Source organism: Microcaecilia unicolor, chromosome 13, assembly GCF_901765095.1.
Source record: "Microcaecilia unicolor chromosome 13, aMicUni1.1, whole genome shotgun sequence".
NCBI classification, from domain to species: Eukaryota; Metazoa; Chordata; class Amphibia; order Gymnophiona; family Siphonopidae; genus Microcaecilia; species Microcaecilia unicolor.
The window spans coordinates 47517682-47529916 of record NC_044043.1 but is presented as its reverse complement, the minus strand read 5'-3'; the positions used below and the strand labels follow the sequence as shown (position 1 = coordinate 47529916).

The following is a 12235-nucleotide window of genomic DNA, read 5'->3' as shown; positions in this document are numbered from 1 at the left end:
AGTGCTTTGAAAATATGTCTCTAGATGATTTAAGATGACAGTAACATGGTGTAGTCATCAAAAAAGGCAGAAAACTAAGAAGAAACTGCAATATTTCAGCTCACTCAGCACTGCTCTAAGCAGAAGAGTGAGCTGGGGAACCAAGACTCCAATCTACAGACCCATATTAATCATTTTGGTGCATGCAGGTTATGGCAGTGAAGAACTAATATACAATACACAATTTACTTAAATTGGCTATGAATTATACAGTTACCAGACCAAATAATATACTAGAAAATAAATCTCAACTGCCCAGTAGGAACACTTCTTCACCTCCTATAAAGGCTGTTATCACAGGTTTCAATGGAAAAAAGACCCAGAACCCAAGAGCAATAGAAAACATTTCCCCAAGGAGAATAAAACTATTGCTCCCCCCCCCCCCCCACCCCAAAAAAAGGGCACTACAGGTCACACAGTAACTAATTATTTCAATAGTCAATCAAAAATGTGAGGCCAAAAAATGACATCATCAACTCGAGTTAGTAATACTGTTCACAATAAATCAAAATGACTTATCTGAAGAACCAAGTTCCACTATGTTCAGAGAGGTTTTAATCTTCAACTCCAAAAAGTCCAAATGATGTGCCACAGTAGAAGCAAATTCAAGACAAGGGTTCCCTTTGTTTCACAATAGCTGCATCAGGAGGATATCAGAGTGTTTCAAAAGCTTGAGACTGACTACTGAAATAATTAGTTACCCTTTTTACCTGTAGTGCCCAGTTTTTGGGGGGAGCAATAGTTTTTTCTCCTTCAGGAGTTGTTTTCTATTGCTCTTGGGTTCCAGGTCTTTTTTCCATTGAAATCTGTGATAGTAGCCTTTTTAGGATGTGAGGCAGTATAGTCTCCCCTGGGCAGTTGAGGTTTATTTTCTAATATATATTTGATCTGGTAATTGTATTCTTCATAGTCAATTTAAGCAAAATTGTGTATCATGTATTAGTATTCATATTTGCTTTCCAATTCAGTATTAGGTCATACTTTTAGGATGCAAAACACAAGGAACAGTTCAAAATTCTGCACTAATCCTAAAGCTTTGTTTAATTCCTTGTCATGCAATCCACATCTTCTAGGATGTCTACCTTGTTGCAGGCATCTACAAAGAAGAGAAACTTTTCCAGCAGCCCATCTACAATATTGCTTACAAAAATATTGAAAAGAATAGGATCAAAAACTGATCCCCAAGACACACTACTGGAAATATCCTGTAATCCCCCATTATAATGGGGATTACTAAGAGTCATCTGAGAGAATGCTCCAGCCTCTGAGGGGATGGTTCTGGAGTTGTGGGTGATAAAGGGGACGGGGGTACAGGAGGGTCCTTGGTAAGTTGCAGAAGGAAATCTTTCTTGTTATTGGTAATAAATGTTATTGATGGGGAGTGAACGAGGTCTTTGGTTGTCTGGAACCCTTGGAGGACAGGGGGAGGCCTGGATGGGTTCAAGAAACTAAGACTGACCAAAGAGGTGGTTTCGTCTAATTCTAGCATTAACCATGAGGAGTGCCTCAGGTGAAAAATACGTGATCCCAGAGCTGTTCAGAGCCAAAGGTGGTAGCCCAGAAAAGTATTCCTTTGGAGGAGAGGAGTGAACAGACCAGGGAGGTCTGGTCCAACAGAATGATCTGCTTGCTGCACAAGTGCTGCAGGCACAGCCTTAGATTGTTTCACCCAGAAGGGATGGGTATGGACAGGAAGAGCTGTAAATATGTATATACTGTAGGATTATAAATTGCCTTTGAGAAGTGCAGCCAGAGATAGAACAATCTCCTCTAACCACAGGCTCCTGGTACAATGAAGAAACAGATATCCACCAATAACTTCAAACTCAAGGACTTTATTCCATGCAGGTTTCTAGTACACAGTTCCAACAGCAGCATTCACCTTCAATCCTAAGCACCTATAAGCCACCTGAAAGTGTGTGGCCAGTAGTCCCCTTTAAGCAGAAGGCTCTTAGCACATGTCAGGATTCAATATAGGCTACAGTCGGCTTCAGTCTAGGCTCTTTATCCAGTGCACCATAAACATTAGTTCAATTCCAAACAGCAGCAGTCCATTCAATTCATCATCATAGTTAAATCACCAAGCAGCAGTTATACTTCTATTCTCTTCACCCTCATAATGAGCGCCATATTTTAGGGACTTCTCACACCCAAGGGATTCCCCCTGCAACAGCTTCACTAGTAAGGTCAATACTTTAGGGACTTCTTCTTACCCAAGGATTTTCAGCCTGCAAATACTTCCAATACTTCAGTATTTTAGGGACCTCCCTGCCCAAGGGTTTCCAGCCTGCAACTGCTTCTCGCCTTCCTTGCTGCTCTCCCTGAACTGAATTGCTGAGACTCCTTCCCACCTGCCTAATCAATCCCTGGCTTCTGCCTTCACAACCAATCATTCTCCACTCATTAGCTTCTCTACACACCCATACCAGCTGAGTTGAACATGAGCCTAATGAGGAGCTACTGCACACAGGGTTTCCTAGCTCTCTTTCCCCCTAGGGCAGCCAATCTACACATCCTGTCAGCTTATTCCTTTGTCTTCCCCTATTGCAGAAGTCCAGTCCGGGTTCCTCATCTCACCCCCTGGCTCCTTGCCTGCAATGCCTTCTGGGACTTGTAGTTCAGACTGAAACTGCCTTAACCCAACTATCCTGGATGTGACTTTATCACAGAAGATACACCATATCCCTAAATTGCTTTGAATTATAATTTACATTTTACGTTGTGGATTATAAATTGACTGTTGGCACTGAGGAAGAATTGAACTGCCTTTTGCAGGATTGTGTCGGTAAAGTTTGCATAACTCTCTGGACCAGAGTCTTCTTTGAGTAAGAGTGAAATTTATTTACTCCCAAGACTGGTAAAGAAACAAAAAAGAGGCAGAGAATAACAGAGATAAAGCCCCAGCTCAAAAAGCTACGCCCTTCTGGATTTTTATCTGGCCCTGGCCTGCACCCAACTCAGAAGTGAGTTTATCTTTGTGGCCCTGGTCTCGGAGTTCCCCTGACCCACGATGAGCTAGCTGATGCCCCTAGAACTGTGTGAGTGGTGAGATCAGGTTACAATCCCTTTCTTCTGAATGAACTTCATTGACCACTACCCTCTGTCACCTCTCACTCAAACCACTTTCTAACCCAGTCAGTCATTTCAGGATCCATTCCAAGAGCATTCAGTTTATTTATGCCACCTATGTGGAAAAGTATCAAAGCTTTGCTGAAATCCAAGTATACCATAATTACTACACTCCAACTCTCTAGTGATCCAGTCAAAGAAATTGATAAGATCTGTCTGACAAGACCTACCTTTAAATAAAACCATATAGCCTTGGATCTTGTAATCTATTGATTCTAGAAACTGCACTACCTTCTGTTTTAATAGTGATTCTATTAATTTATTCACCATCAAGGTCAGACTAACCAGCCTGTAGTTTACAGCCTCTACCTTACTTTCATACTTTTGTGGAAAGGAACCATGTCTTACCTCCCTAACTCTAAAAAGCACTGAAAAGGCCAGACAGTGGATCTGCCAGAACTTCCCTAAGTTCCCTTAATACCCTCTCACTTCCAAGGTGATTCCAAAATAGTTCAACACAATTACAGATGATTTCAGCAGGACTCTCAATTAACTACAACTTGAATCTGATATTATTCCAACACTAATCTAGTGAGGCTCCGGTGGAGCTCCAAAGGAGGGCACATACTTTCAGGCACGTACCTATGACTGCACGCTGCAGGCAACGCAGCTTAAATACCTCCAGGTACTCTTGTGCTGACATCAGTCCCAGCAGATCTCCACACCAGCATCTACCCATCTTATGCCAATCTGGTGTTTTAGCACTCAGTAGCAATAAAGATCTCACTTCTCCCTAATTTTATATTTTTATTTACTTTGTTATGCAGCTAAGCAAAATATTATCAGGCTTCAATTTATATCCCTTGCAATAATAAACTGTAATGAAACCATCACAAGTTTAAACTTGTCATATTAACAGTTTTAAGCTTTAAGAGTTTCAATTAAATGTATGGTAAAGACTTAAAGAATCCTAAGGCTCAAAAAAACATTTCTGAGTTAAACCTCATGTAAAAGTACTAAGTATCGATTGACTGCTACATATAAAGTGCTGAAAGTGCTAGCAAATGGAAGCTAATGCCAGCCTGATTTGACAATATAAAAGACTGGGTTAGATGGAATAGAGAAAAAATTGGAGGGGGGGGAGGGAACTCTGCATTCTATAAATGGCGCCCAAAGTTGCATGTGCAAATTTGGGTATGTGCCCAATTTGCACACGCAAAATTGAGCAACGAGCCAATTAGCAACAAATTTTGAGAGCTATCAATTATTGGCATTAAATGGCAACAATTTGCATTTCACCAGTCATCTTGCTAAGCGCTATTCTATAAAGATGCAGGCATAAATTTTATAGCATGTAACTGAAAAGGGGTGTGGCCATTGGAGGGGCATGGGCAGATCAGTGACATTCATTAAAGGTACGCATAGTATTTGGGGGATCCGTGCCTAATTTACGAGTGAGGATTTATACCAGGTATCAGTAGGTGTAAATCCTTGGGTTGGATCCAAGCGCTATTCTATAAATGCCACCCAACTAGGAGTGCTGTTTATAGAATAATGCTGTGAAATCTAGTCCAAAGTGCTTTTGGACTGTTAAGACAGATTCTGATCAAACTGGAAAACCAAAGGAGCAGCAAAAACTGAAAGAACAAAAAAAAAGTTATGTTTTTTTTTCTAATTACACTTTGGGTGAGCAATGAAACAGTTAAGACAGTTATTATGGGTCAGAATAAGTCACAGCGTTCCAGATATAATCCAACAGCTGTTAAGATATCAAAATGTGAGCAGTGAAACTCTGCACAAACCAGGTAGAAAGACCAAGATGTAATTGCAGACCAGTCCAAGGAAAGACATCCTGAAATTTAAGGTATCTTGTAACAACAAAATATGACACTAAAGAAAGCGAGTCATTATCTGACAGTTCAGCACCAGACAACCTCCTAAAGAAACAATACAAAAGTGCAATCATGTCATCTCAATGACACACAGCAAATTCTTTCCTCACAAATACACTTACCACTGGGATTAAAAGCCATGCTGCAAATTGGCTTTTCATGGGCGGGGAAGTGTGCTACAATACCATCACTATCTGAGTCCTCACTGACCAATACCTGCAAGACAGGAATGAGATATGAAACGTCCAATTAGACCAAATTTAACCTTATGATTGTGAATCATCCTGTACTATCAGGAAACAGGAACACATTTACCTAGTCAGTAGCCCATGAACAACAAGAAAATCACAAAATTGGATCATAAAGGAGCCCTTTTACTAAGCTGCGGTAAGCGCTATTTTGCGGCGCACTAACCGATTAGTGCAGGATTGGCATAGGAGCTCTTACTGCCTAGAAAATAGGTGTCGGTAAGGGCTGCCGCCCTAACTGGGAAATTAGCAAATGGCCATTAATTGAAGAAATGGAAAATGCAGCCATTTTATAGCCGTGTTACAAGTGGTCTCAGTGTGCAGGAAACCCACGCGCTAATCACAGCACAGGCCACTTTTTAGTGCAGTTTAGTAAAAGGGCCCCTATGTATGTATGTTTTGAAATATGTCAAACACACTGCACAGTTTTAATACTAAAGTGGTATAGAACAACCTGAAGGAAACCTCATTATCTGTAAACGAATTGCCATAAATCCAGAACAGTTTGGTGCACAGCTAGCTCTCTGGTTTTTCGTCGCTTAGTGAATCCACTTTGAAGAACTATTTAAATCAGGCTAACTAGAACAGGTTAGATTGTAATGCTATTTGAGGAGGAGCTGTAAATATGTACATACTGTAGGATTATAAATTGCCTTTAAGATACACCATATCCCTAAATTGCTTTGGATTATAATTTGCATTTTACATTATGTTGATTATAAATTGACTATTGGCACCGAGGAACAACTGAACTACCTTTTGCAGGATTGTGTCAGTAAACCTTGGTAATTTTTGCATAACTCTCTGGACTGGAGTATTTTCTTTGAGTGAGAGTGAAATTTTTTTACTCCCAGACTGGTAAAGAAAAAAAAGAGATCTGAGAACAACAGAGATAAAGCCCCAGCTCAAAAAGCACATAGCACTATACTCCCTACAGACCTGGCTTCCCTTAAACCCCTTGGTAGCCTGTTACAGGAGAAAGAAAATGCTTTTTATTCTGCAAAACCATTTAAGTTCTATGCGGATAACATAATTAATAAGAGGTTCAATCACTGAAGAAGAACAAAATTGTTTTGCTTTTAACTGGGGTTACAATAACAATTTCTTTAAAAAGAAAGCCTTCAAATGCTTTCTAAATTAAACATAGTTTGTAGTGTTCTGATTTGAGTAGACTTGAACAGATAGAGCATTCCAAACCTGTGCAATCAAATAAGCAAAACAAGAAGGAAAAAAATCGACTTTAGAACAGAGACCCTTTGGATTTGGAAACTGAAGCAGTAATGGATTCCTAGCCATAATGGAAAGCCAATTATTTCTAGCTTATCTATCTATCTATATATATATATATAAAAGGCAACCCCAACGTTCTATGAAGCCTCCAGCCGGAAGTGTGAAGCGACAGAGATATCCGGTTTCCCCATGAGTGAAGGAAAACAGCACAGCACGAAATCCCTCTCTCTGTAACAGTGAAGGACTCAGAGGGGGGAAGAGAGAGATGCCCTCACTCTCTCTGTAACACAAACACAGCACAGCAGGAAACTTAACACTGAAGGACTGGACTCCCAGGGGGGAGGGGGGAGGGGGAGGGAGAGAGGGCAGAGGGCAGGGACACTCCCACATGCACACTCTGAAGAAAACCTTGCTAGCCCCCGTTTCATTTGCATCAGAAACGGGTCTTTTTTTACTAGTAAAACAATATAATACACTATTAAAATAAATTATAATAATACAATATATTAAAAATCATAGTGCACAATTTAAATTTGATACAGGGCCTCTATAGGAAGCCAGTGCAATGACCTTAGTAAAGGTGTTATTCTTTCAGACTTATGGGCCTTCAAAATTAATTGAGCAGCTGTGTTTTAAATAGTTTGAATTTTCTTCAATGAAAATTTGGAACATCCCAGATAAATTGTATTACAATAATTTAACTGTCCAAGAATAAGATAATTTTAAAAGCAGATGAATCTAAACAGTTCCTAATTCTCCTTAGTTTTCTCAACATAAAAAAAGTTTTTTTTTTCACTAAAGCATTTATCTGCTGTTCTGGATTTGAAGTATTTGTTAATATAACTCCCAGTGTCTTCATACTGGATTCAAATCTAATACCTGAGATTAATTAACCTAATATTATTATTCCAAATTTCTGTTGGTTGTCCAATCATAAGAAACTTTGTCTTATTTGTGTTTAATTTTCAAAAATGTGAGCTAATCCACGTCTCCAGTAGCTTAATACAACAAACTATTCTGTCGGAAACATCACAATCAGAAGAGAAAATTGAAAGAAATACAGTAATATCATCTGCATAAACAAAACATTTAAAACCAGCCTGACAACACAAAACTTAATAAACTATAGGGTGCATTAAACAAGTAAGTGACAAAGGGGATGAAGCAGATGCTTTGTAGAGGACAAGGAAAGGATGGAGGGCATCACATCTTTGCTAGGGTTGGTCCACTGAGTTTTCCAGTTGAACCTTAAGAGGGTACTTTTAGGGCACGTAGATGTCTATGTGATTTATAAAATACTAGGGCAAATGGCAGAAATCATACCTACTTTGCAGAAGCAGACATTTACACTTGCCTCCACCTAGATTATTCAAGTACATGCCTAGATTACACAAGTGCATGTATAAGATTAGCATATTTTACAATCTATGCTTGATGTTTTCAATGCTGCCAATGCTCCATCCAAACTCCACTTCTATACATGCCAACCAGCAATCATGTTATCTTTAAAAGAGACTAATTCAGGGGACCTGTATTATCTAGTGTGGAAATTGTGGTGCATAAACCATATGTTCAAATTATCTTAAACACTGCATCTTATCAGGGCCGTGCAGCTGTGAGTTCCTGTGTGTGTTGACTGAAATTATAAAAGAGTGCCTGATTATGTGGTAAATGAGAAAATATGAATGAAAAGAGGTTGGTGGAGATTGAAGTTTCTCTAGTGAGAAAAGGATCTGAATATTTCAGGATTACTTGAAGTTTATGAAGAATAGAAAAGGGTGAATTTCCGTTTAAGACTGTTTAAATCCTATAAGCTATATAAAGGCTAGGTAGATTTAAGTGACTGTAAGCAAGGAAACCTTAATATTTGATCTGAAATAAATATTTGATCTGAGATAGTTGATCAGAGATAAATGTTTGATCTGAATTATATCCTTTGGTGCAAAGGAGATTAGAAAAAGAATCTTTGGAAACTAAGAGGACTTTGCTCACATTTTGAATTAGCATTCCTATTTTGAGTTGGAAATCTTTGAAGTGTTATGAAAATACATTTTGCTTTAATGAAATTGCTAAACTTTAGAGTCAGAGACTTATCAATGAGGGATACATACAGTGCTATTTTTTCCTGAGGTCCGGCTTACTTGCCTGCTCCCTTCTGTTCCTGCTCTGCTAGATGGAGGGGGGGGGGCGTGCCAACTGATAGTCTGCAGGGGGGCACCAAAGACCCTAGGCACAGCCCTGCATCTTATGATATTCACAGATAATCAATGCTATCACCCTTTAAGATATGCATTCATAAATCCACATTATGTGATAAACGGGGATTCTCAGAGTATAATAGATAACATACACCTTCTAGGAAACTTGTTCCAGCATTTTAGTGTTGTTAATCACGTCGTCATCGATCCACCCGTTTATTTTTTCTTTTTTATAGCGATCTATTTTTTTTTTTTCAAGAATCTATATAGATTGATCTATCCCCTGGATGATGATGATGTGCCAGTATTTACACAAAATCTTAATAAATCTTTTGATAATGTGTAAATGGCAGAGCATATACCACTTTGTTAGGTTCCCTTGTTTTTGGCTTGAGTAGCACATCTCTACCTGCATTAACAGCTCTATTATACCTTTTATTGATGGCTTCAAAAGAGTATCCTTTAAACTGAAACTTACACGTTATCTCAGTTGCCTGCTTCTTGAAAAAAGTCTTTGAGTACAGTCATTTGCATCTCAAAAACTGGCAGTATGGTAGGTTCATCTTCAACATGCGATTATGACAGCTTCTAAAATCCAAATACTTGTTCAAATCTGTTGGTTTCCTACATAGATCACTGTAGAAAGTGCCATCTTCATAAATAATACAAGTATCTAAAAAAGCAACACATTTTTTGTCAAAGGACATTTGAAACTTGAGGTTAATATTAAATCCAGATTATGATGATGTTGTCAATATATTGTCTCCATAAAATAATCTGCTCATTTCCATGGTTCCTGTTTAAAAAAATGTTTGCTAAAATGCTGCCACATAAAGATTAGCAACCAAGGGTGCCATTGTCGCCCCCATAGTGCTGCCTTTCCCTTGTTGATAAAAAGTTCCATCAAAAGAGAAAAAGTTCCTCTTCAAAGCTATAGCTGCTAGTTCAACAATAAATTCCACTGGTATGCGAGAATAAACATGTTCCTTTATCAATGCATCTCTTATTACTTTAGCAGCTTCATTTTGTGGAATATTTGGGCACAGTGACTCAATGTCTAACGTGACAAGAAGAATCTCACCTGCCACCAGTATCTCTTTCAAAGTGTTGATGATGTCAGCAGAGTCCCTAATATAGGAGGTAATTTTCAGAAACAACACAGGAGAAGAGGGCGACAAAATGACTTCCAGCCTGAGATGAGATATTCAATGGTTCTAAAACTGGACCAATCGTTGCAACGACTGGTCTGCAAGGGGGATTGGTCAATGACTTGTGTTTCCTAGGGAGGATGTAAGTAACTGGTGTGACTAGGTTCTTGACTTGCAAAAATTCAATTTCATGAGTAGTCAGAAATCCATTTTCCTCCGCTACCTTCATTAAGGAGTCAATCTCAATTCTGATCTCTTCGGTGGGGTCTCCTCACAACTTGGGGTAAAAAGTGTGGTCTCCAAACTGTCTATAAATTTCCTTGTGTTCATGACCACCACAGCTCCGCCTTTCTCTGCTGTTGAATTCCTTGGAACTTTGAGTTAATAAATAAAGACTGTTAAAAACAAGGTCTTTGTTTTATCTGCCTACTCTTAGGCCAGGCCAAATACACCACTGACACGCTGAACTGCTATGACTTAGCTGCCTTTATTTCCAGACATGCTGGAACCAAGTGGAGGGAAAGCAGACTGCATTCATCTAGTTGGTGCCTGCTTAACTGTCTGCACCCAGGCCAGGCCAAATATACCAGCACACATGCTGAACTGCAATGACTCATCTCCCTTTTCTTACCCAGACATCCTGGAAAGAAACAGAAAAAAAAAGAGAGGGGGAGTGTGATCACTTGTGACCCCCTGACTGGGTACCACTCCAACACAACACCAAAGCAGACCAGGAAGCAGGCTGGAAAGAGACTGCACTGAAGGTTTTCTTTAATTTTCTTTTTTCTACTTCCTCTTCCAAAAACTTAATCAGCCAGCACTCAGAGAACATACCCCTTGCCCCCTCCCAAGAGTAGGGGAGGATAAAAGTAGGCACTGCAGTCATAACCCTCACAAGGACTTGGGGGGGAGGTGCAGGGAGAGGGAACCAGTATCATTAGGTTTAGCACCTATGGTCAGCCCTCCTCCAATCCTAGCCCTCTAGTCTGTTCCCTATCGAGAAGGAAATTAGCCCCAAAGGACTACTGCTAACTGTGCTGCCACATGCATTTTTTAAAATAATTTTAACAACAAACACAACACAGGCATTCACTTATTAAAGTAAAACAGAAAGGGAAAAAGTAAAGAATAATTAACCTAAGATGTGTACCTAAAGCCTTCCTCATTAGACAACAATCTTCTAACACATTGGGGGGGAGGGGTTGTAAAGAAAAATAATGAGATTATAATTAAGGCAAAACTAATATGTATCAAAGGCTTAAAGTGAAAACTGGCTCAACTATAATTATAATGTCAAACTTAGATCTTCTTAGCTGAGATTTTCTTCATATCTAGAAAGGTTCTTAATTGATAAGGAACAAAAAATACATACTTAGTTCGATCTTTAGTTTCTTGTATAATGGCTAGGAAAGCCTTTCTCCTCTCCTGAGTAGTTTTTGTCACATCTGGATAAATCCAGATTATTACGAAAATAGAAACTCATTATAGCATTCAAATCACAAAGGACACCATCAAAGTGGACCTCTCAATGGATTCCGCTATAGATTCTTCCAAAAGTGCTGATAAGTTATTCAAATCAAGTTCATCTTCCTTATTTTGCTTTTCTGGTTTTCCTCCTGGAATATCTCTTGCAGCATTAGGAATGAAGAATATCTTATTCATAAGGAGAATAGCTTCCAGGGCAAATCTAAGAATCTTTCAATCAAACACTGCTTAAACAATTCTTTAAGTTGTATACCAGGGAGTTCAGTAAAATTTAACAAACAGAAATTCAATCTCCTATTATAGTTTTCAATTTGTTCTATTTTCCTATGAAGAAACATTTTATCCTTTACAGCTGTTATGTTAAATTCTTGAAGAGTCTTGATATCTTCTTTAATTTGGTGGAACTAATTAGCATAAACCAATTTCACTCTCTCTACAGTTTTAGTCAATTCCCCAACTTTACCTCTTCCATTGATTTAATGGCTGTGGCTTCTAAGCATTGCAAAATCCTTCCAGATATGCTCCAGTGTCACCACCATGGAGGGAAAAAAAAACCTGCAGTCCCTTCACTCTCCCCTTCAGCAGACACTGTACCCTTGCCAGAATCATCCTAGGCTGTGACTTCTGCTTCCAGGGGCTCTGTGCTCTTTACCGCTGATGCCGCTAGACATGGAAGTGTGTTGACTCCCAGAGTCTGGCTCCAAGATCAAAGACTCTCCTCATCTGAGATCACAGCAGGGCACAACTCTCCAGGTCTTGGAGATGAAGATCTCACGGCATAGCGGTCTAGCTTCTGTTGGACAGGAGATGATGTTTGGGTCGACAAGGGAACTGCTCTCTGACAACCTATTTTCATTTTGTATGCGGTATAATTATAGGTAACTAATTTCAAGAAAAAGTCTAACAGCAAAGAACTGCCAAATGTC

At 39.2% G+C, this 12235-nt stretch overlaps 1 protein-coding gene across 2 annotated transcripts in view; it reads right to left on the bottom strand.

Annotated features, from left to right (window-relative positions):
- Window positions 1-12235, bottom strand: part of BCAS3 (BCAS3 microtubule associated cell migration factor) — a 1139946-nt gene that overhangs the window by 720540 nt on the left and 407171 nt on the right. For both annotated transcript variants that reach the window (XM_030222408.1, XM_030222409.1), the window contains exon 13: window positions 5123-5216. In XM_030222408.1, coding sequence (XP_030078268.1) covers window positions 5123-5216 — 94 coding nt within the window. The remainder of the gene's footprint in view (window positions 1-5122; window positions 5217-12235) is intronic.